Genomic DNA, 25,891 nt, shown 5'->3' on the forward strand with positions numbered 1-25,891 from the left:
TCAATGAGAATCTGTGCTGGAGTTCAAACAACGTGGAGTTTTCCGTTCATGGATTTTAAAATCTGCATCGCAAAGAAAATTAATTATGCATCATGGATTGGGGCGAAATCCACATGGAAATCCACTACAGAATTCCAATCTCTGGCAGAAACCTAAGGCTGTGAGCATTGGAATTCTGTAGCGGATTTCCTGGTGGATCCGCATGTGGAACCGATGGCACAGTCGTTATCCGTCACTTGTACAGTGACTCGTTCAGACAAGGAATCATTCAATCGTTCTCATTCAGAGATGGATCTGCTGTATAACAGGTGGCATGAATGAACTCATTCACTCAAACGAGAAATCGTTTGGTGTAATCGGCCCCTCTGTCTCCGAACTATTAGCAAGCTAGAGACAAGTCCCCCAACCACCAGTCTCCATGCGGCCGTGACCCATAATCACCAGGAAATAGACATCTTACCACTGACCCACCAAGATGGCACTATGCTCAGTGAGCTACTAGAAGGGCTCATTCACAAGACCGTGATTTTGGCACATATTACGCGCAATACATGGCTGCAGGACACACGGTGAATAGAGTCAATGAAAGTACGTGGATCTCCATTGATCCTGTAGCCTGATACGCACGTGGAAAGGATCGCAGCATGCTCCGTCTCACCACGTATCACCCTATTCTTTTCTATGAGAAGTGTATGCAACACTGTCCATATGCAATACACTGTGTATGCGTGGCAATTAGAGATGAGCGAGCATACTCACTAAGGGCAATTACTCGATCGAGCATTGCCCTTAGCGAGTACCTGCCCGCTCGGGAGCAAAGATTCGGCTGCCGGTGGCGGGGGAGAGCGGGGAGGAACGGAGGGAGATGATCTCTTTCCCCCGCTTCCCCCTGCTCATGGCCGCAACTCGCCTGTCACCCCCACCGGCAGCCGAACCTTTTCTTCCAAGCGGGCAGGTACTCGCTAAGGACAATGCTCGATCGAGCAGTTGTCCTTAGCGAATATGCTCGCTCATCTCTAGTGACAATACATACACGACCCCGTTATGAACGGAGTTGGGATATGTTTTTAAAAAAGACAGACTCACACTGCGCATGACCGCGTGCGTGAGATACGCGGTCTTGCGCAGTGCACTTGCTGTCATATGCGGTCTCTGCCGGCTTGCACAGACCGGTAAAGCATTGTGGGACCCGCGCAGTGTTTTACGCACACGGTCGTCAGACCTGTAAAGCATTGCGGGACCCGCGCAGTGTTTTACGCACACGGTCGTCTGAAGGAGCTCTAACAGAGAGTGAATTTTGGATGCTAGATGGCATCTTAACGGGTCAACAATGGGAAAAAAAATCCTATCCCACAGAGCCATCAGGTGTGGATGCGTTCCTGTTGTGTTCATAAGAAACTGGTGAATAATTACAAATTCTTGTGTAGTAATTACTGAATATCACATTGATCATAATATCGTATAATTACTCTTTTCAGAAGGAGATGACATCACAGATGTGCCAGTGATGTAGGATGACCAAGAAGAAAGAGGCAGCACACAAGTCCTCCTCCAAATTACCCGGTGGCAGATGTTACCATTTGACTAACGACTGGATCCCGGTTCCGGCACCAGCTCTTCTTGTCCAGGCTTCAACAATGCTGCTATTCAAGTTTTGAAGTTGATGTAACTGGAAAATGAAGCAGACTTGTCCTCCTGAATTGGATATTATATGTATCCAGGAGAAGCACACTTGTCGCCGGCCACCGGTAGAAGTCAGGTTTTGGCCGGACACAAATGGCTTTGATTTTTGTTTTTTAATTAATGAATTTGTACTAATGCAAAATGACAAACTGGAGGGAACTCCAGCTGAGGGTACAGACTGACCATGTCTTGGTACAGTCAGGAGAGTTGGCAAAATGTGGTGAGAAATAGAACATTCAGGATAGGTTCTACGGGCAACTGAACAGACCGATCCAATGCGTTATTACAAATGGGCTCCTTCTAGGAGAACCTATACCCCAGTAATGGAATCACCAGTGTAGATATGGGACTCTATCATTCCTGTGAGTGACAAATGCACATAATGCTACTAATAAGGGTTGCTGCCAGATTCGAAGGGGTCAAGAAAAGTGAATATTTCACTAATTGCATCCTCTGGGATCTGCGTGTCGGGCCTCTTCTCAGCTGAGCACCAGCAGTTATGTAACAATGTTCGTATTACTTTCCCCAACATTATGTTACAAGTGGGTCGCGGATGGCCACAAGCCGTAGTTTGGGAAAAATCCATCTATGTTGTGGGACCTGCGAGTCACGGTCGCCGCAACCTGTGACTTGAACAGTGACCCCCATTGAGCTCAAAGTGAGTGCGAGGTTGCAGGGCTCCAGAGTGATATTTGGTCACATGACCCATGTCGCTGCCAAAACCTGTTGTATAGCCCTAGCATATGGCAGCGTTACTTTAGATTAGGAGAAACATTATCTGCTTTTTTCGTGTTTCTCTGGATTAGTCTAACTATCATGTAGATGTAACTTATATACTCCGCCGTTCCATTCCTGAACCACCTCCCCTTGGCTCAGACAGCCTCATAAGATGACAGTCTATGGAGCGACATGTCACCAGATCATCATGCCTCCTCCATTGATACAGACTCCCATCTGCACATGCACAGGTCCAGGATGCCGGCATTTGAGCGCACCTTGTATCAATGGAGGCAGCATGACTATGTGTTGGTTATATGATCCTCCATTGGCTACCATCTGTACGTACAGTGGGCTGTTGTGAGGAGGGGGTTAAATAAGGCCGGTTGCACACGGATAGGTCAGATTCCGCATGTGGGAGCCGGCATCTGAATCCGGCCCTGTCCGGTGACCACACGTACCCGTATGTTCTTTATTACGGATGGCTGTGATACAGTACTGATTTTTATTTTAAAAAAATCTTTTTTCCGTGCTTTCGCTAGGCGACAACGCGGTTATGCGCAACCTAACCACAATGTCAAATGCAGACGGGCCACAGGTCGGACAGCTTTCATTGACTTCAATGGAAGCCGTCCGTGTGGAATCTGCACATAAATAGAACATGCTGCAATTTTATTTCCACTTGCGGAAATTGCAGTCGCTGTCTGATGTGAGCGGACATGCGAATGTTCTACTCTTGTAATATGTACGGAACTTCGCGGATCATCAGCGCGGGTGGCGATCGCAGATTCCACAATTCAAACCCGGTTGTGTGCAGCCAGTCTAATAAAACAGAACGACACAGCAGCGGAGATAAAGAGGCATTGCTAAGTCACGTGTACACGTTGCTTCGATTAATTGCTGGGCACGGCTGATGAAGTGGCAAGCCCCACTAAAGGGTGGCTCCACCTACAGGTGTTTTGTTTTTTAAGCCACAGTCTAGGCAACTTCTTATACAATGTTTAGAGCCGAAGTCAGACAGATTCAGCAGATATTAGAGAGGTTTGCCAAATTACATATATTTATTTTTATCTTGTAACTATGCTGCCCATGTTGAAAAACAGTACAACAGCCGTCTCTGCTCCCCGCTGCTCTGGTGCTGCCCAGCCGTCCCCTCCGTTCGGTCTGTTAACAAGCTGCAGAGTCTGCCTGAGAACAAAACATCATAGGTTGCTGCAGCCAATCACAGACCTCAGCATTCGACCACAGGAGGTCTGTGATTGGCTAAGCAGCCTCTGACATCCCGTCAATTGGCTGACTGCAGCCTGTAATCAGAGAGGCAGCGGGGAGCAGTGACATGTGAGTATAGCCTGTTCTACTGTTTTCAGGATTGGCAACATACTTACAATAAAAGATATAACTTTACACCCCCTTTAAGGAAAGAGCACGGGCTCGCACAGATTGTACTCGGCCTAAAAATACATAATACTCACCTGTCCAGACGCTGCGGGGCTCTCTTCAGTGCAGGCCGGATCTTCTTTCTTCTGCACGACGGATGTGATCATGACGCAGGCAGCGTGCCGCGCGCATGTTCCGTTATTTGTTCTTCCCTTACCGCGGTGGGAGCTGTCCGTGCGGGAAAATAGCACAAACATGGAGCATGCTGCGGTGTTTTCCCGCCCGTGCAAGCCACGCACCAGGGGAAAAATGACACCTGCGGGTGCCCAATGATTACTTATCGGCGCGGATGATGCAGGCGGGAGATCAGCGCTGATTAAACAAATATATTTTCCCCGTGGACTTTGGTCCTTACACTTCTATATTTTTCTGCAGGATTCATGTCTAGCTTTGTTAAAAACTTCTACACGCTAACCTGCAGCTTTTTTGGGGGGAAAAACCTGTGAAAACACCATCATATGGCAAAACAAGAACGTTTTCAAGCCATGCGCAGTTCTGACTGGCTTTTTCCTTGTCCCTTCCCTGCTCTTTCCCTAAATGAATCTGAGAGAACCAAGTATGTGACAGCGCAGTAGTTAGAGACGTTGTACCAGTTAATCCTTAAAATGGCTTCTTGAGCTCAAATCTGGATAGAGGACAAGCGGCTTGCCAACGGTCATACCATAGCAGTCCTCAATTCATATGCCTATTAAGCAGATTTGCTGGTAGTAACAACTGCTGATATGATAATGAGGTAAGATAAAATTATCATCAAGTCCATTATAAGATATGATGAAATTAGGAGGACATGCACCCACACGAAAGAACACAACAGATCAGAACCGAGGAATGTTGTGGGATATTCTGAAGCCCATTTACACGCAAAGACGATCGTTCAAAAGATAGCTTGAATGACAGTTTTGAGCGATCTTTTTGCATAAACTACTTAGTAGCCTATTAGCTTCATTTGCATGCAAATGAGCAACCCTTTGCTGTAAGCAGATAACAGCTGGAGGACTGTTATCGGCTTACAGCTCCATTGTTCTCCAGCTGGACAGCAGCTGAAACAATGTTATCAGCGCTGCCTGGGGAGAACACAGCATGCGGTCCCTGCTATCAGGGATCCTTGCATCCTTCAGGAAGAGTGGAGAGCCGATACTTCTGCCTCTGGACCTCATCACATGCCACGTAAAATGATATGGCGGACCAGGTTCTGCCGCAGACCCAGAGTTTGACACGTGGCCTAGATCCTGTGTACCATGAGTTTAATATAACCTAACCGAAGAATAAACCTCTCATACAAGGCCGTGTACTTGGTCTACCATTCTTGGTATATGTGTTGCTTTTGATTGCCATGCTGTTAAGTCTGTTCTAATCATCTTCAGTCTTAAAAGGTGAGGTAAAATGATCCAGCAGACCAAAGAGAACAATCGCTATGCATTTTAGGCATCCTGAATTTGTATTAACAACTGACATTTAATAAAAATCAATAGAGCATATTTTCTGTATTACATTTCTGGCTATTAGAAATAAAAACTACAAAAAAAACTCAGGGTATTTTTTTAGATTTACTACTTAATAATACGTGCAACACTGTTAAATAAAAGTCCTCAAAATTTAATTGACATTTACTACCATAACATTTGAAAGAAATGGTTACTTTGATGTGTACTTCAGCTTTAGGTGCACTTAACTTTTCAGATGACTTTTCCAAATAATCTGCCATGTGTGCATGAGGAATAACACCATATCGGGCCATTACATGGCTTGTATCCTACATTTTTTCCAATTTACTGTCTGCAGGGTGTACATCTGATTTTCAGTTCTCTCAACACTTGTGGGGGGAGCCTGGCTTCTGTGCCATGTTCTATAGACTGTGCACAGACAAATGCAGATTATGCACTCTGTTTGTAACACACATAGCATCATCATGTAGGACAGTGTACAGCAATGCTGAGCAGTGGAGATGTGAACAAATAACAGCAAGTAACTCACCATAAGCCCCAGTAGGACATATTTGTGTCAGTGCTTCTCCCTCCTCTTGCTTCTCTCCACTTTCCTAAACTTAAGGAGCATGAATGACTGATCCCCCTCCTCCACTGCCTATTCTTCTTGGTGACAGTAAATTAGGACGAACAGAGACACCCCTAGTGGCTAATACTTTAGAGTGATTTTTCAGCACAATGGCAATTTGGGTACATAAAGTAGCGGTTTTGATAGTTATCACACTGGCAATCATATAAACACAAGTTGTTTCAAAAGCTATTGACCATTTAAGCCTGGTTGCACACTATGGGGCTTAGTTACAATTCAAAATCCGGCAGTTCTCTGGCACAAATTCCACCAGAAAACGGTCTTACATGCTCACACCATATGTATAAAGTGCTTTTAGACCCTTTCAGACGTTTTTTTTTCCCGAATTGCCCGAAAAGCATCGTGGCCGAAATTGCTGCGAATTGCACCAAAATTTGGCAAATTTTTCTATGTAAACAAAATCTGATAGGTGGTCTAAACTTTGACTAGACAGTTTTAAAATTCTACAGAGTTATCATTCAGTGATAAAGCTGGCACATTATAAAGACTGTCTAGTCTAAGTTTGCAGTGTCTAACCTTTAGAGCGTCTTCATAAATAAGCCTCACTGTGCTTATGTTGTAAATTCCACTTTTAAATTTTTTTTTTGAATTGGTTTTCGCGGAGAGAAGTGAAGAGTTTTTATATACTTCTGACATATCTTATATACTTCTTTATCTTTTGTAATTACAGATGAGCGAACATGCTCGTTTAGAGCAATTACTCGAGCGAGTATCGCTTTTTCGAGTAACTGCCTAATCGGGTGGAGCGCCGGGGGTTGCGGGGGGGGAGAGAGAGCTCCCCCGTCCTGCATGTAATACAACTCAAAGAGATTGTTTGATTCAGAGAAAATAGGCTATTAGGAAATTCAAAAAGTACAAAAATACATGATGTGATAGTGAGCTTTCAGACCTACTCAGGGTTCTTCCTCAGGCATAATGAAATAGATCCGAAGATGCATACAAATATATACACACATACATACGACATGGCACAGGCGTGGTGTGATTAATTTGCACTTAAAACATTACCAAAACAGGACGAGTAGAGGAGTAAATAATTAATCCACTGATAAGGGATGTGAAAGGTCTCTAAATTAGTGTTAAGGGGTCACCAGGCCAGGGTGTTATTTCTGCTTCAGATTTCCCATAATCTCCACTGATTCAAAAAGCCCCCTCCTAGGTTCATTCAGTTTTTGAGAGCATCAAGGATAGTTAGAATCGTGTGCTCAATGTAACAGAATTGACCACTTCCTGTCAGGCTTTTCTAGAACCTGAATGACAACCGACTGTTCCTCTATATGCCTCAGACTTCGTAGGTACGGTTGGATAGCTATATTACCACTACATACAAAATGGTCATATGCACAAGTCCTTATAGCCTTCTTTTATAAATGTGCCCCAGTGTATGAACTCGATTTTGTCATAGCTATTGTAGGACTGGTAAATGTCATTCTATTTCCTAATAAGCTAATTAATATGCAACAGAATATTTGTCTTTTATAGTACCAGAGTAACATGAATGTTTTTCTAAAATTTATATTGTTAAAAAAATGCATTTTTCAGATCTGTAGGGAAGACTTATTTGCATATTTTACATTTTGCCGGCCGTTATTTCTGCACAATTACAGCATAATAGCCATTTTTATTTATTTTAGTGTGAACACTCTACATGATAGAAAGTAGCAGCCTCCCCGTAATCATTAACAAGCTAATGCAGTTTATAACAGCACAACATAAACCGACTGGTAGCCATGCAAATTGCTCAATATCACTGCCTTTATTAACCCTTTCCAATCCAATTTGTATCCTGGTTTTCCTAGGGGACTTACTGTTTTTCTGCCATTATACAACGGCGCTATCTGCTGGCTAAAGCCAGTACTGCATAAGGTGACACATTGAATAGGCTCCGACAGCAGAGAGTAAGAGAACCCCGACGGACGTCTTCCAACATCAGAGCTGTACAGCCTTAAATCATAATGTCTTTAGAGGTCAGACAGTGGATTGGAGAGGGTTAAAAGAAGTCATTTTACCGATTTTCCATGCAGCAACTTCCTACACTAATCCAATTTGATATGGACAAAGCTCGTCTGTGCTAAACCAAATGAAGATTAGTGGGCTAGGTGGGCTTTTTTTCCCTCAATCTTTTGGAATAATAGAATGAAATGTGTTATTTATTAACCTGATATGATGTCACATTTTGTCCTGTGAGATATGGCTGTAAATGATCCTTAGTCCGGCGGCTGCAGGTTGTAATTGTAAGTTCAAAATACAATTTCTAATGAAATAATATATGTTCAGTCGAGCATTTTTTGCATCACCTTTCTTTAATTAGACGTTAGAAAGCATTTCTGTTTAGAACTTGATTGTAGAGAAATTGTTGGATTTATCAGAATTTGTTGGCCAATGGTTAATGTGGCAATTATGAGGCGGAAAAGTAAGATTTATAACCAATAAAATAATGAAATGTGGCTTCAGTTATTTGTACTTTGTGTGTTTTTTAAACGTTGAGTGATCACCTTGCCCCCCGAGTGGGGAATGCAGAAGACAAGCTGGGCTGTTTGTCTTCTGCATCCAGCTGTTCTCTGCTCAGAGCGCCCAGCTGTTATACAGCTGAGCGCTCCGAGTGGGATATACAGAAGACAAGCGGGGCCGCTTGTCTTCTGCTTCCAGCTGTTCTCTGCTCAGAGCAACCGGCTGTTATACAGCTGAGCGCTCTGAGCGGGGTATGCAGAACACAGCTGGACCGCTGTGTTTTTCATACCCCACCTGTGTTCAGACAGCAGGATGCAGCTGAAACAATAGTATCAGCTGTATCCCACTGTGAATTCCTGATAAGGCTCATCGTTGTCTTTCAGCACGCTGAAAGAACGATCAGCGACTGGTTAACGAAAACTGCACGATGTCAGTGCAGATCCACCCAATGATTATCGCTCAAAAGATGGCTTTTGAGCGATAATTGTGGTGTCTAAAAGGAGTTTTAGTTTAGTGATGTGTTGAATGTTTATAGTGGTCTAGGGATGCATAGAGTTTGAGGAGTCATACATTACTATTTAAAAGGTTTAAAACACCTCAATTTTTTCAGTTATTTTTGACATTCACACAGTTCAATCCTAGTACACAGTAAAGTCATCTGTGGCACACCGTGTATCCCGACCAAGTGGGGGAAGTAGTATAGAAGCAAGTGCCAGCAATCAAAAGCGACTGTCGACTCCCCGGTCTCCAAGATCCAATCCAACATACACAGACAGGAGCGGCACTCAGGAACTCAATTCCACTTTTTTTGAAGTTTAAAAAGGAGAATCCATCATGTTTATTGTAACTCGTGTTTCGACACAGGTTGTTTTTGTCAAGCATTAATTTTTCCAGTTATTTTTTACATTCACACAGTTCAAGTCCAACAAGTAACGTGAAATGGTTCAAAAGTAAGTTAAAAACGTAAAAATATTATGAACTTTTAACCTGAGACGCAACAATAGTCTGAAATCATGATTTTAAGCAAAGGGCTTTTTTCAAGGAACATCAAGGGTGGCTGCTCTGCAACACAGAAAGCAAATTATGGTTTGAAATTGGATGCAAACTATTCCTACAGGTGTCTCAGCTTTTGTAGATTACTTTCAAACTGTTAAGGACAGAATGTGGAGCCACTGTGCTAACCTACCTTTGCTAGTCCGGAAGATGGGGGTACCCCTGCCTAAAAGTGGGGTAGGCGTGCCAACAAGGACAAGCCCACACTCCTCCTCTCGGGCTGGATTATACCTGATAGGATGGTAAATACCACAGGGATGGAAATTGTGCAGGGATAGAAAGGCAATGAACAAGCACACACAGACAACTGCAAAAGACAGAGGGACACACGATGAGGTCAGAGACAGGATCCGAACAAAAACAGGGAGGCAGCAAACAAACGAATACAGAGTAAGCGTAGACAAAGTAATGGGAGAAAGGGCTTATGCTGGGTGTCTGAGACAAACACACACCAACACTAAGGGCAATGAGGGAGGATTCCCAGCCCAGCTATATAGAGAGGAAATTCCCCATGCTCTACAGCAGGATACTGCTTGGCCGAACACCGCAGGGATGTCACAGGAATGCCTCCACAACATTGCCACACTTCCATCGTGGCCCGGTCAACAGATTTATCACCAATAGAACATGTATGAGACCAAGTGGGATGCCAACCTACACAGCCTACAAGTTTTCACATCTCCTATTCAGGTTAGAGGTGGCCCAACAAGGTACTAGAGCCTCCATGGATGCCCATATCCAAGCTAGAGGTGGTACAACAGGGTACAAAAGCCTTCATGCCTGCCCGTATCACATCTTATTTCCAAGCTAGAGGCAGCCCAACAAGGTACTAGAGCTATCCTTCAAGGGGTCAGTTTTCCACAATAAATTATCCTTTTGCTCTAATATTGTAATCACTTACTCATATCAACATTACAATCACACAGAGAAAGTTTCATTTGATTGCAAAAACACCTTCCATGGGAAGTGATATTTTTTGACAATAAGTGTATATACCAACAGGAAATAGAGCAGCATGAACAATAATATAATGATCAGTTCGGTCAGTAACAACTTCCATAAGTTAAAGTGCTACTCACTTACATATGAAGATGGACATACTTTACCTCTAGCATTGGCAGTGATGGTATGGTATTGCCCATCCAACCCAGAACCATCATAGCCAGCTAAGCCTTGTTTTTTCCATGTGCATTTCCTGAACATATTATAATGTTCAAGGTGTGAAATCTTAAATATGATAAAGTCAGTGTTAGGGATTTAACAGAAAATGTGGATCCACTGGACCAATCCACCAAGGCTAAGGCTAGTCCTGGAGTGGGTTGGTAGCTGACTTCTCAGATAGGCAGACTGTAGACAGAACAAACTCAGATACAGGAATACAGGCAGAACTGCGAAGGCATAGACAGGACTCAGAACCAGGAGACGGACTACATACTCACGGACAGTCAGAGGCAAGACAGACACCGAACACCCAGAACACTCACTAACATACACACATGATTAACCTGATGTAACGGCTATAAAAGTACGAGGAATTAGTTTGTGAATTGACCAAGTCACTTAAGCCGCGAGCCCAACTTCAAGGGTCCTCGTTGACTTGCTGACCCTACACTAATCCCAGGATACCTGCCTATAAGCAAGGCCATCACTCCAATAAGGGTGGCCCTGCACGGGAACCTCGGGTCTGTCTATCCCTAAAGGGGTAATACATGGAACCAGACAGAACCACAAGGAACTGGCAGCAGACAAATGCAGGACAGAGCAAGGACAAACTGACAGAAAATAAATGTAAGAACAGATGCAGATAGGCAAGATGCCTCAGACAGAACAGAAGGTCAGAAGACAGACCCAAGACACAGACAGACAGGACACACATAAAACAGAAGTCAGACTGCAATACAGAACCCAGAGAGCGGGCAGAACTGACACAGAACAGAATGACCAATGAAGGCTGATTGTCATGAACTAACACCAATTCAAAGGCAACCAGAACATGCATAAGCTTACCTTAATTATGGGAGTAATGCCTAATTAACCCAATAGGGGAACTGAGAGGCAGAGAGCTGGTTAACCCTGTCAGTGCTTATTAACCCTAATAGTAAACCTGTACTAGACAAAAGGAGAAGAGAAAGGCAGTGACCTTACAGAGTTTGTTTTATCTTATCACTGAGCCCTTTAACACTTCTGATAACAAAACTGAGGTTGTTCCAAGCCCTTATCCCATTGGGAGTAAATAAAGTGAGGTAGATATCACATCCAGAAGGCTAGATCTACATTGGATGCATAAGGTTTTACAAACACCCTACAAAACCAAACTTTACTCGCCACCCCAAATCTACAGGGGCACGAAACTTGAGCAGGAATCCTGAACGACATAGATAGTATCAATGGTGTGTGAACACTATCACCACCCATACCAAGCGCTGTGGAATAAATTGGAACTATATAAATAATATTTATTTTTTATAATTCCACTAAATAAAGTAGACTGTGTGGTTTCTAAAAACATTGAGAGTAACTCAATTGAACACTTAAATTTGGCAAATAGAAGTGGTAATCACCCTGTCAATGACCGCTAGTGGGCAACCGCAGTCACCAAGAATGCAACCATAAAGAGACTTATCAGGAAAGTTGAAGAACTTGGCTTGACCATTATCCCGAATGTGAATCCTTAAAGGGGTTTTCTGAGACTAAGATATTGATGACCTATCCTCAGGTCATCAGTGGCAGTCCACTGCTTGCAACCCTCACTGGTCAGTGTTTCAGGAGGCTGTGGTACTTGCGGGAGCACTGCAGCCACTTCAGTGTATACCAGGCATAGTGCTTTACATTGCTTAGTGGCTGTGCCAAGTATAACATAGTAACATAGTATGTAAGGCCGAATGAAGACAATGTCCATCTAGTCCAGCCTGTCTATCCTCCTGTGTTGATCCAGAGGAAGGCAAAAAAAACCCAAGGGCAGAAGCCAAATAGCCCTTTTGGGGAAAAAATTCCTTCCCGACTCCCTAATCGCAATCAGACTTCCCTGGATCAATCCCTAATAGTTCCTACCTGCCTGTATACCAGTATAGCAATTCAATCTCATTTACGTGAATGCAACTGAGCTGCTCTCAGGGCATTGGCCAATAAATATAACACAACATACTTAAGAAAAGGCCACTGTGGCCTCTTCAAATAGCTGATCAGTGGAGGTCTCAAGTGGTAGACCCCACCAATCTGATAACCTATCCTGATGATAGGTCATGAATATCTTAGTCTTAGAAACCCCTTTTAATAGCTACAGCATGGCACACTTTGGATTGGATTTGCTTCACACAAATATATCTTGACTCCTGTGAACTGGGGTCTTTTCGTCTGCACACAACTCAAGAAGTCCAGGAAGACTTGGTAAGAGTCGAAATAGGACCACTAAAGCAGAGAAAAGGAAAAAAAACACCAGCACTCAGAAGTGTGCTAAGCATCATATCAGCACAGCTTGTTATGCCATGCCACTTTAGACTTTTTTGGGTTGCTTTAAGAAGGATAAGGTCCGTGCATCCACTAGTCACAATCATGAAAAACTGTATGTGGGTTTATTGGTACTAGACAAAATAAATTATCAATCCGCTACTGAGGTCTAACTCCTACCTCTTTTCTCAAGTCATACAAGAAAGATATAAGCAAGCGGTTATTCCTCCAAAATGCATCAATTAGGCTAAGTTCACATGTGTGTTGGGAATTCCATTTTTCTACTCCGTTATGAGAGCAGGAACACGGAATCCCCTGTTCCAAATAAATCTGTCTTATAACAGAACTGCACTGAAGAGACCCCATTGACTATAATGGAGTCTGTTTGGTTCCGGCACCCGTCCGACATTTTTGCCAGAATGAAAAAATCCTGCATGCGGGACTTTTTTTGTCTAGCATTTATGCCACAACGGAGTCTCTAGTGCAAATGTAAACACGGCCTAATTTCTTTTATCAGGTTCCAATAAACCCACATATGGTTTTTCATAATCGTGACCACCTTTATCTACTGGAACACTGAAGTTACTGAATTGTGGGGAAAAACTTGTTTATAAATAGAGATGAGCGAGTATACTCGCTAAGGCACATTACTCGAGCGAGTAGTGCCTTAGCAGAGTATCTCCCCGCTCGTCTCTAAAGATTCAGGGGCGGGCGGGGAGCAGCGGGGGAGAGCGGGGAGGAACGGAGGGGAGATCTCCCTCTCTTCCCCCCGCTCCCTGCCGCAACTCACCTGTCACCGGCGCCGGCCCCCGAATCTTTAGAGACGAGCGGGGAGATACTAGGCTAAGGCACTACTCGCTCGAGTAATGTGCCTTAGCGAGTATACTCGCTCATCTCTATTTATAAACTATTTCTGGTGGTATTTGTGAGGATATGGGTCAGCAGAGCACTCTCCCAAATCTGGATTCTCTGTGGAACAGGGCTGGTGGTTGCAGAGCTCAGGTGCACTTTGCAGGCATAATGTGGTTGTCAGTGTTCCACAGATATAGTAAAAGACACAATTGGTAAACAAAACTCAGCAGGATGCAGGTCCGTCTTGGCCCATCTGATGGACACAGAGTAGGGCATCAACATGGGAGTATGGCCACAGTCATGACTTTGGAGTAAGGGCAAGCAGTATAGTAGCTTTTATTATTGTTGAGTTGCCCTCTAGGAGCGGGTACACGAGAAGCTTGTTCATGGGTGCCAAGTAGGTCAAAGGCGGCCCAACTGCCTTCTAGGTGAGATGGACACCTCCCAGATCTCTCCTGGCTTCCAATCCCCATGCAGTTTTCTGCATGAATATCAGAACCCAGGGTGGAAACCGTGCTGCATTGCAAAAAACGCAATATGGAAAGAGCCTGAACTTTATAGTTTGGGTCGTGATGGATGCAGCAATACCAATTACCAATCATATTGTGAAGGCTGTAGGCCTAAAAGATGGCCTAAAAAGAAGACTCCATGATGTCTCTTTCTTACTTTTATGTTATAATACATAGTTATACACATATATATTTGTATGGTTTCCAACTTCCACCTAGATATATGCTAGATTTCACCTTGAAAAATCCAGCTGGAGATACTAATTGGGCCACCACAAAGTTTCCTGTCTTATCTTAAGATGTTTCTTGCCAAAAACATACTAACATATGGTCAGAAAATATCTCAAGGTCTAACATCTGCAGAGAGGAAGACAACTGATAAGAAACTACTATGTATGCATATTAATTGTATTTGGCATAAAGCCACTCGCTTTGCAAAATCCTATAAAGAATGAGCATATAGCTTAATAAACCAGAATGCGTTACACATAGCATCATGTGCGTGTGTGTTTGCATCCTCCTGACCGGTCAGTACTAGAGATGAGCGAGCACCAAAATGCTCGGGTGCTCGTTGCTCGAGTCAAACTTTTCGTGATGCTCGAGAGCTCGTTTCGAGTAACGAACCCCATTGAAGTCAATGGGCGACTCGAGCATTTTTGTATATGACCCATGCCCCGGATAGGTCTTCACTTGTGAAAAACCAGAAAACATCCGAAATCCATGGAACCACCACAGAAACGGATAGGGCAGGGGCAGCATGCAGGGCTGCATCTCAGGCTCCCAGGTCCCACTATTAAGCCACAATAGGGGCAAGAGTCTGCCCCCCCCCCCCCCTAACAATTTTTACTTTGGACAAACCCTCATTAGCAAGGCACACCTTAGCAAAGCACCACACTACTTCCAACCAAGTACAATCACTGCCTGTGGGTCACACTGCTGCCCAACCCCCCCGCACGACCCTGCGTCCACAGCGCACACAAAAGTTTCCCTGCCCAGCATTCAGCTGCCCTCATGCCACACGCTCGCTTCATAGCTACACCACTCTCATGTCTATTTCCAAGTGCGTCTGCGATGAGGAGGAACCAGGGGCACACACTGCAGAGGGTTGGCAGGGCCAGGCAGCGACCCTCTCCGAAAGGGGTGGGCGATAGCCCACAATGCTGTTGAGAATTGATGAGAAATTGACGTTCGATCTTCACGTGAGCGGGCCCAGGGTCAAGCTAGTTCCCAGCCTCCATCTTGTGTGACCCAAGGTGCCATGAGTTACATAGCAATGGGGAATCCATGTGCCCACACACGATTCATTCTGTGTTGGTGTCCGATAGCTCAATCGACACCGCAAGGGGAAAGCCATCTGCACTCTGCCCCCTACCCAAGTCAGTCAGTGTTTTGGTGCCAGACAGGTAAATTACCGCAATGGGAAGTCTGTGTGCACCCACAGCATAGGTGAGTCCTAGGCAACCCAAGACATGAACCATGAAGAAATCAGAGTGCCCCAACAAGGCAGACTTTCACTGCGCCGAGGACATAGGCCTCAGCCCACACCCTCAGCAATCGCGGGCATGAAGCGGACTTCGATGCTAGTTCAGCTGCGAAGGTCTCAGTAAATCCGTTACGTTTTCTTTCACCGCTCCAATGACTGGATTCGCCAGTAAAAAGTTCTACAGGCCCAACCTGGCGCAGTTGCAGTTCCCCCGGGACATAGGCCTCAGCCCACACCCTCAGCAATCGCGGGCAAGAAGCGGACTTCGATGCTAGTACAGCATTGAACGTCTCATTAATGCAGTAATGCTCCTCTTCTTTGGCCCAAACCAGTGTATCAGATAACTGTGGTAACACGAGAGCAAATACATGATGCCCAGTGCTGATCCCCTGCCCCCCAGCAGGAGGAGGTGGCCTTACAACGCCAAGAAACCATGACCAGGACCCACTGTAGCCTGTGTGGGAAGTATGTGAGCAGGCCCTTGGTCCGGCTCGGTCCCAGCAAACACACTGTGGTACCCAAGTTGCCGCAAGTTACATAGCAATGGGCAATCCGGGTCCCCTCACACTATTCATTCTGTGTTGGTGTCGGATAGCTCAATCGACACCGCAAGGGGAAAGCCATCTGCACTCTGCACTCTACCCAAGTCAGTCAGTAACTTTGTGCCAGACAGGTAAAACACCGCTATGGGAAGTCTGTGTGCACCCACAGCATAGGTGGGTCCTAGGTGACCCAAGACATGAACCATGAAAAAATCAGAGTGCCCAAACATGGCAGACTTTCACTGCGCCGAGGACATAGGCCTCTGCACAACCCTCAGCAATCGCGGGCATAGAGCGGACTCCAATGCTAGTACAGCTGTGAACGTCTCATTAAGGCAGTAATGCTCCTCTTCTGTGGCCCAAACGAGTTACTCAGATAACTGTGGTAACATGAGAGAAAATACATATTGGCCTCGGCCCACAATTCATGCCCTAGTCAGTGAGTGTTTTTGGGCCAGATAGGTAAAACACCGCGATGGGAAGTCTGTGTGCACCCATAGTATAAACAGACCCCTGTAACATTCTAGTAGAAAAGGTATAAGCAGACCCCAGTAACATTTCGGTTGCAGTAGTATAGGCAGACCCCAGTACCATTTCTGTAGTACAAGTATAGGCAGACCCCTGTAACATTTAAGTGGCAGCAGTATAGGCAGACCCCAGTAACATTTATGTAGCAGCAGTATAGGCAGACCCCAGTAACATTTATGTAGCAGCAGTATAGGCAGACCCCAGCATCATTTCTGTAGCAGCAGTATAGGCAGACCCCAGCACCATTTCTGTAGTAGAAGTATAGGCAGACCCCTGTAACATTTCTGTAGCAGCAGTATAGGCAGACCCCTGTAACATTTACGCGGCAGAAGTATAGGCAGACCCCTGTAACATTTATGAAGCAGCAGTATAGGCAGACCCCTGTAACATTTACGTGGCAAAAGTATAGGCAGACCCCAGTAACAATCTTGTAGCAGAAGTATAGGCAGACCCCTGTAACATTTAACTGAAACCAGTATAGGCAGACCCTGTAACATTTATGTGGCAGAAGTATAGGGAGACCCCTGTAACATTTTTGTAGCAGCAGTATAGGCAGACCCCTGTAACATTTACGTGGCAGAAGAATAGGCAGACCCCTGTAACATTACTGTGGCAGAAGTATAGGCAGGCAGACCCCAGTAAAATTTCTGTAGTAATAGTATAGGCCAACCTCTGAAACATTGGGATACCATGAGTGTAGGCGAAGGGCGGAAAAATTAGTTGGATAAGAGTGTAGGCGTGGGCCCGAAAAATTAGTGTACCAAGAGTAGAAGTGTACCTCTGAAAAATTTATCAACCGAGAGGGCAGATGAAACCCATAAATATTTTTTGAAAGATACAGCTCACTGTTGCTTAAAGGGGTTGTCTCGCGAAAGCAAGTGGGGTTAAGCACTTCTGTATGGCCATATTAATGCACTTTGTAATATACATCGTGCATTAAATATGAGCCATACAGAAGTTATTCACTTACCTGCTCCGTTGCTAGCGTCCTCGTTGCCATGGTTCCGTCTAATTTCGGGGTCTTCTTGCTTCTTTAGACGCGCTTGCGCAGATCCGTCTTCTCCCTTCGGCTCCGCTCGGCAGCATCGGCGATTTGGCTCCGCCCCCTTGTACGCGTCATCGCGTAGCTCCGCCCCATGATGTGTGCCGGTTCCAGCCTCCTGATTGGCTGGAATCGGCACGTGACGGGGGCGGAGCTACGCGATGATGCGTACAAGGGGGCGGAGCCAAATCGCCGATGCTGCCGAGCGGAGCCGAAGGGAGAAGACGGATCTGCGCAAGCGCGTCTAAAGAAGCAAGAAGACCCCGAAATTAGACGGAACCATGGCAACGAGGACGCTAGCAACGGAGCAGGTAAGTGAATAACTTCTGTATGGCTCATATTTAATGCACGATGTATATTACAAAGTGCATTAATATGGCCATACAGAAGTGCATAACCCCACTTGCTGCCGCGAGACAACCCCTTTAATTTGTAACAGAGCCTGGAGGCAGCCCTGTTCAAAAAATTGGTTCATGTTAAAGTATCAATACTTTTGAAACTTTTAAAAATTGTAACAAAATTGTTAGATGAGCCTTTTGGGCCTCAGAAAAATTGGCAGCTCAGCGCGATAACATGTTTCTGGAGGAGGAGTAGCAGGAGAAGGACTGATATCAGAGACAGATTGACAAAGCTAAATGCCCCGTTTTTCCGGTGATAGAGAATGCTTTTATTGGCGGTTGCAGCGAAAAGAATCTTTAGGTTCCGCTGCTCTCCGCTGGTGGAGAAGAGAAGTCTGGGGAAATCCAGGCTTTGTTCATCTTTAAGAGTGTAAGCATGTTTGCACTGGCAGTTGACAGGCGGGTACGCCTATCCGTGATGATTCCCCCAGCTGCACTAAACACCCTCTCTGACAAGACGCTAGCGGCAGGGCAAGCCAGCACCTCCAGGGCATACAGCGCAAGTTCGTGCCACGTGTCCAGCTTTGACACCCAATAGTTGTATGGAGCAGAGGCATCACGGAGAATGGTGGTACGATCGGCTACGTACTCCCTCCGACTCAGCCTTGACTGGGGAGTGGTGACGCAGTCTTGCTGGGGAGCCATAAAGCTGGCAAAGGCCTTGGAGAGTGTTCCCCTGCCTGCGCTGAACATGCTGCCTGATCTCCGCGCCTCCCCTGCTACTTGGCCTTCGGAACTGCGCCTTCTGCAGCTAGCGCTGTCAGATGGGAAGTTTACCATCAGTTTGTCCACCAGGGCCCTGTGGTATTGCATCACTCTCGTACCCCTTTCCTCTTCAGGAATGAGAGTGGAAAGGTTCTCCTTGTACCGTGGGTCAAGAAGGGTGTACACCCAGTAATTCGTGTTGGCCAGATTGCGTCTAACGCGAGTGTCACGAGAAAGGCAGCCTAACATGAAGTCAGCCATGTGTGCCAGGGTGCCAGTACGCAAGACATGGCTGTCCTTGCTAGGAAGATGACTTTCAGGATCCTCCTCCTCAACAGCCCATACATGCTGAACAGATGAGAAGCAAGCAGCATGGGTACCCTCTGCAGTGTGCCCAGCTGTCTCTTCCCCCTCCTCCTGCTCCTTCCCCTCCTCCAAAACGCGCTGAGATCTAGACATGAGCGTGGTCTGGCTATCAAGCGACATACTGTCGTCCCCCGTCTCCTGTTCCAACCGCAAAGCGTTGGCCTTTATGCCTTGCAGCGAACTTCTCAGCAGGCATAGCAGCGGGATGGTAACGCTAATGATTGCAGCGTCGCTGCTTACCATCTGGGTAGACTCCTCAAAGTTTCCGAGGACCTGGCAGATGGCTGCCATCCAGGCCCACTCCTCGGTAAAGAATTGGGGAGGCTGACTACCACTACGCCTACCCAGATTGCAGCGTCGCTGCTTACCATCTGGGTAGACTCCTCAAAGTTTCCGAGGACCTGGCAGATGGCTGCCATCCAGGCCCACTCCTCGGTAAAGAATTGGGGAGGCTGACTACCACTACGCCGCCCATGTTGGAGTTGGTATTCCACTATTGCTCTACGCTGCTCATAGTGCCTGGCCAACATGTGCAGCGTAGAATTCCACCGTGTGGGCACGTCGCACAGCAGTCGGTGCTCTGGCAGATTAAACCGATGTTGCAGGCTCCTCAGGGTGGCAGCGTCCGTGGTGGACTTGCGGAAATGTGCGCAGACGCGGCGCACCTTGCCGAGCAGGTCAGATGAGTGCGGGTAGTTTTTCAGAAACCGCTGAACCACCAGATTGAAGACGTGGGCCAGGCATGGCACGTGTGTGAGGCTGCCGAGCTGCAGAGCCGCCACCAGGTTACGGCTGTTGACACACACGACCATGCCTGGTTGGAGGCTCAGCGGCGAAAGCCAGAGGTCGGTCTGCTCTGTCAGACCCTGCAACAGTTCGGGGGCAGTGTGCCTCTTGTCACCTAGGCTGAGTAGTTTCAGCACGGCCTGCTGACGCTTGCCCACCGCTGTGCTGCCGCGCCGCACCGACTGCTGGCGACGTGCTGCTCACATTTCTTAATTGAGAGGTAGAGGTTGCGTAGGAGGAGGAGGAGGAGGAGGGTTTAAAGGAGGTGGCATAGACTGCCGCAGATACCAGCACCAAGGAGGGACCCGCTATTCTGGGTGTGGGTAGGATGTGTGCGGTCCCAGCCTCCACCAAATTCACCCAATGTGCCATCAGGGAGATATAGTGGCCCTGCCCGCCAGTACTTGTCCACGTGTCCGTGGTTAAGTGGACCTTCTCAGTAACCATGTTGGTGAGGGCACGATTGATATTGCGGGAGACGTGCTGGTGTAGGGCTGGGACAGCACACCAGGAAAAATAGTGGCGACTGGGGACCGAGTAGCATGGGACCGGCGCCGCCATCATGTTTTTGAAAGCCTCCGTTTCCACAAGCCTGTACAGCAGCATCTCCAGGCTGATTAATTTGGCAATGTGGACGTTTAAAGCTTGAGCGTGCGGGTGCGTGGCGGCGTATTTGCGCTTTCGCTCCAACGCTTGTGCTAGCCACAGCTGAATGCTGAACTGAGATACAATTCTGCATGGGGTCGAGGACAGCGGAGGTGAGAGTGTGGGTGCAGGCCGGGAGGCGCTTGTTTCTGTGTCCTGAGAGGGGGGTTGGATCTGAGTGGCAGGTTAGGGCACAGGGGAAGTGGCAGTGGTGTGACCCGGAGGCGGTGAACGGCCTTCGCCCCACCTTGTGGGGTGCTTGGCCATCATATGCCTGCGCATGCTGGTGGTGGTGAGGCTGGTAGTGGTGGCTCCCCGGCTGATCTTGGTGCGACACAGGTTGCACACCATTGTTCGTTGGTCGTCCGCGCTCTCACTAAAAAATATCCACACCTTTGAACACCTAGGCCTCTGCAGGTTGGCATGGCGCGAGGGGGCGCTTTGAGAAACAGTTGGGGGATTCTTCACTCTGGCCCTGCCTCTACCCCTGGCCACCCCACTGCCTCTTCCAACCTGTCCTGCTGCTGCACTTGCCTCCCCCTCTGAAGACCTTCCTCAGTTGGCTTAGCAAACCAGGTGGGGTCAGTCACCTCATCGTCCAGCTGCTCTTCCTCCGAATCCTCTGTACGCTCCTCCCTCGGACTTACTGCCCTTTCTACTACCTCACTGATAGACAACTGTGTCTCATCATCATCGTCCTCCTCACCCACTGAAAGCTCTTGAGACAGTTGCCGAAAGTCCCCAGCCTCATCACCCGGACCCCGGGAACTTTGCAAAGGTTGGGCATCGGTCACGACAAACTCCTCAGGCGAGAGAGGAACCATTTTTTCCCAATCAAGGCAGGAACCCGAGAACAGTTCCTGGGAGTCTGCCTGCTCATCAGAATGTGTCATTTTCATGGAGTGAGGAGGCTGGGAGGAAGGAGGAGCAGCCAGAGGATTCAGAGTTGCAGAAGTGGACTGCGTAGAAGACTGGGTGCCCGATACATTACTGGATGCATTTTCTGCCATCCACGACAGGACCTGCTCACACTGCTCTGTTTGTAATAAAGGTCTACCACATGGACCCATAAATTGTGATATGAAGCTGGGGACCCCAGAAACTTGCCTCTCTCCTAATCCCGCAGCAGCCGGCTGTGATTCACCTGTGCCCACACCCTCACTTGGACCTCCGCATCCTCGCCCCCGTCCTTGACCCCTACCCCCACCCCTCAGCGTGGTGGATTACGAATAGAGCAGACACAGAGCGGTGTAAATAATTATGGAATTATTTGCGTACACTTTCACGCTGACAGCGGTATTGTAACGCTAACTCCAGGCAGAAACAAAGAATACGGAAGGCTGCAAACAGGCCTAGCTGTGCAATAGTGATGCACTAAAACTCCCACCAGACACCCAGTAAAATGCAGACGGTCAGAGGTAGCCCAACGAATGAGCTTTTTTTTTTTTTTGGAAAAAGAATACAGGCTGTATAGTGTGTATATCGCTTTCCCTCTATCAGTGACTGTGGCCGTACGCTGTGCGTCAAATTCACTGCAGACACAGACCGGTTTAAGTAATTATGGAATTATTTGCTTACACTTTCACGCTGAGAGCGGTATTGTAACGCAAACTCCAGGCAGAAAAAAATTATAAGGAAGGCCGCAAACAGGCCTAGCTGTGCAATAGTGATGCACTGCAACTCCCACCAGACACCCTGTTAAATTCAGACAGTCAGAGGTAGCCCAACGAAGGAGATTTTTTTTTTTTGGAAAAAGAATACCGGCTATATAGCGTGTGTATGACTTTCCCTCTATCAGTGGCTGTCGCCGCACGCTGTGCGTTAAATTCACTGCAGACACAGACCGGTGTAAATAATTATGAAATTATTGGCGTACACTTTGACGCTGAGAGCGGCACTGTAACGCAAACTCCAGCCAGAAAAAAATTATATGGAAGGCTGCAAAAAGAGCTAGCAGTGCAATAGTGATGCACTACAACTGCCACCAGACACCCTGTAAAATGCAGACGGTCAGAAATAGCCCAACAAAGGAGCTTTTTTTTTTTCTTTTTGAAAAAGAATACAGGCTATATAGTGTGTATATGACTTTCCCTCTATCAGTGGCTGTGGCCGTATGCTGTCCGTTAAGGTCACTGCAGACACAGACCGGTGTAAAAAATTATGGAATTATTGGCGTACACTTTGACGCTGAGAGCGGTATTGTAACGCAAACTGCAACCAGAAAAAAAATTATACAGAAGGCTGCAAATAGGGCTAGCTGTGCAATAGTGATGCACTACAACTACTCCCACCAGACACTCTGTAAAATGCAGACGGTCAGAGGTAGCCCTAAGAAGGACCGTTGGGGTTCTTGTAGACAGGATCCTACACTACCACTGTCCCTATCTCAGCAGCACTTTCCCTATACTCTGTATTACAGACTGCAGACTTAGAACGCTATAGCTGTAATAGCCTGCACAGCCCGAGATGGGAAAAAAAAAAAATTGTGCAAAACTGCTCCCAGCAGCCACAACAGTAATGCACACGGTCAGATGTGGCCCTTAGAAGGACCGTTGGGGTTCTTGTAGACGGGATCCACACTAACACTTTCCCTATAGCAGCAGCAGCACTTTCCCTATACTCTCCTACCGTGTGTCTGAGGCAAGCTGCGGGCGGGACCGCTTTAAGTACTCGGCGGTCACTTGATCTCGCCAGCCACTCACTGCAGAGGGGTGGGACAGGGCTGGCATGTCACAGGAGGAAGTGGTAATGCCTCCACTGCATGTCTATTGGCTAAAAAATGGCGCTAAACATGCAGGGAAGGAAATGGAATTGACTCGAGTACCGCGTGGTGCTCGTCTCGAGTAACGAGCATCAAGCTCGGACGAGTGTGCTCGCTCAGCTCTAGTCAGTACCTCTTTAATTTGGAGCCTGACAGCATATGAATGAAATTGTTAAATTTCCCTAACAATATGCTGTTTTTTTCTTTTAGATAGATAAATAAAGATGTGGAGGGGTAATACTGTTGGGTTCTGATTCTTCGCAGTCAGTTCTCAAGGGTTAATGAAGAAATGCGTTGTTTTGTTCTGGTTTGGCTATTTTGCTATGTATCTAGTGATAACGCTGAGAATGTTTTTTAATGTGATGTATTGCAGTGAATATTTTCATTGGCTAGGGAGATTACATGACGGGCTTAGCGGAAACAGGAAGTAGCTCTGAGTCGGGCAGAGCAGAAAAGACCGCAGTACTGAATGGAAACAAAGGAACAGAGTCTAGTTTGCTTCCGTTTCAGGTCCTCCAGTTGTCTCAGATTGGACCAAAACCTTGTTCTAGAGCACAGAAGGCTTTCGGGTATCCCCGATTGCCATGCGAGAGTCAGTGACAAGGCACCAACAGTGTACAGGAAACCAGCACTCCTTCTCGAACCAAGGGCATTGGACTGTAAAATCATGAGTAAAAGCGTGGCTGTATTTCACAGAACCAACCAAGATTATGGGTATTGTAACAAGAGACTGCTCCTTTTAAGCTAAATACTCTGGATAGCGAAACCCAAGTTGGCATCTTGTGTGTATACCAATGCTCGATAATACAAAGCCTGGACTCTGTTCTTTGTGTTTCTTTAGGTAAAGTAACGGTTCTAGTGTTCATTAATTCACCTTCAGATTTTGGAAAAAGCTAAAATCTAGAATTGATCTTCTGTTTGAGCAAACATGTGTGCTGAGTATTCTAGCTCCCGGCACCGCCCGATTTCCCTACTCCCACAGGTCTGTAACAGGGGAGAGCACATAATGCAAGGTAAACAAAGCATGGACGCTGCCTTTATCTCTTTGACCCTGTTCAAGGAAGAGAGAAGCCTCTCTCCATCACCACCGGTGGCAACCCGGACTCTAATTTCCATCTGACAAGGCCCCTATTTTCTGCCTTCCTGAAGGGACCACATTCCACCCTGGGGAATCCTCCCTGTTGTGAGCCCTTGCCCCAGTAGAGCGCCCACCAACAGATAATGAGAGAGAATATATAATGTTACCATTTGTAGTTTTCAGGACTCCTGGCATGCTGGGCAGCCTGATGGATAAGTGCTCCTTTGCAGGATAGCAGTCGAGGTCAGTAGTCCTTACAGATAGGACAGCTGTAGACTGGGTGCTGGACATTCGAAAGGTCAGGCAAAAACAGGGCAGGAAATAGGGGTATTGTCACAGTGCAGATACCATAGTTGTAGTACTGCACATGAGCTGTTTGATTAAAGAAAATACTGGCAACTAATATAGCCTCCAGAACTGAATAACGGCCAGATGATAACCCTAATCACACCATAAATAATAACTATCGCACTGATAACTGGCTGCATAATTACTTCCCACGTACATCTTTGTAATTTCTGTATCTATTTCTATGCTGCATAACTGTCCGTCCTGTCAAGACTCCAACCCGGGACCTCTTGCACTCCAATCAGCAGCTCTGTCCCCTGGTCTATCCAGGATTTGGACAGTTTCTTGCAGAAACCCAGCCTTGTTCTATGTTTCTTTATTCCTGTTAAGTCCATTTCCTTTCTCCCTGTCCTTGCTCCGCCCTGATACTAATTAGGATTTCCTATACAAGCCTGACCATGGCTCAGGTCAAGTGCATGATTGTGCTCCACCACCTTGATCAAGCTCCTCTTCCTCCTGCTCATCTGCAATTGTACCGTTACCCCCTGCTGCTGACCACTGACTTCCATTTGACTATGCTTGCGTCTCATCTGCTTGTACTGCATGCCGATACCTACTGCTGCGGACCACTGGCTTCTATTTGACTATGCTTCCACCTCATCCCATTGTGCTGCATACTGTGACTTCCTGATAACGACTCCTGGCTATCTTGACTACTGTCCAGTGACCGGAACGGCTACTACACCTGTGGCTCCAATCTGGCGTTGGTAAGACATAACACTTCTACAATAAACTGCATAAGAGTTTTTGCATAAGGCACCACCAACTTGATGCTCTGCTGGATACAGCACAGCCAATAGAATCCAATTAATGCTCAATGAGGTGTGATGAACAGCTAGAGAACATGCTCAAGACTTGCTCCTGGAATTGATGAACAGCCAGAGCATGTGTTCAGCACTCGGAGCATGCTCAAAATGTAAAAATGAACTTGCCTAATGTCTCTTATATTCTACTCCATCTCCTCTGGGTTTTTATACTAGTTAACTT

The 25,891-nt window shown here is 46.5% G+C and overlaps 1 protein-coding gene across 1 annotated transcript in view; it reads left to right on the forward strand.

Moving 5' to 3' along the window:
- The window catches only part of MOB3B (MOB kinase activator 3B), a 100,736-nt gene extending 92,373 nt beyond the window's left edge, over positions 1 to 8,363 (forward strand). The window contains exon 4 of the mRNA XM_066604295.1: positions 1,479 to 8,363. Within this exon, the coding sequence (XP_066460392.1) occupies positions 1,479 to 1,508 (30 nt within the window). The 3' untranslated portion in view covers positions 1,509 to 8,363. The remainder of the gene's footprint in view (positions 1 to 1,478) is intronic.
- The last annotated feature ends 17,528 nt before the right edge of the window (positions 8,364 to 25,891 follow it).

The sequence above is a fragment of the Eleutherodactylus coqui genome, chromosome 5, assembly GCF_035609145.1.
Source record: "Eleutherodactylus coqui strain aEleCoq1 chromosome 5, aEleCoq1.hap1, whole genome shotgun sequence".
NCBI classification, from domain to species: Eukaryota; Metazoa; Chordata; class Amphibia; order Anura; family Eleutherodactylidae; genus Eleutherodactylus; species Eleutherodactylus coqui.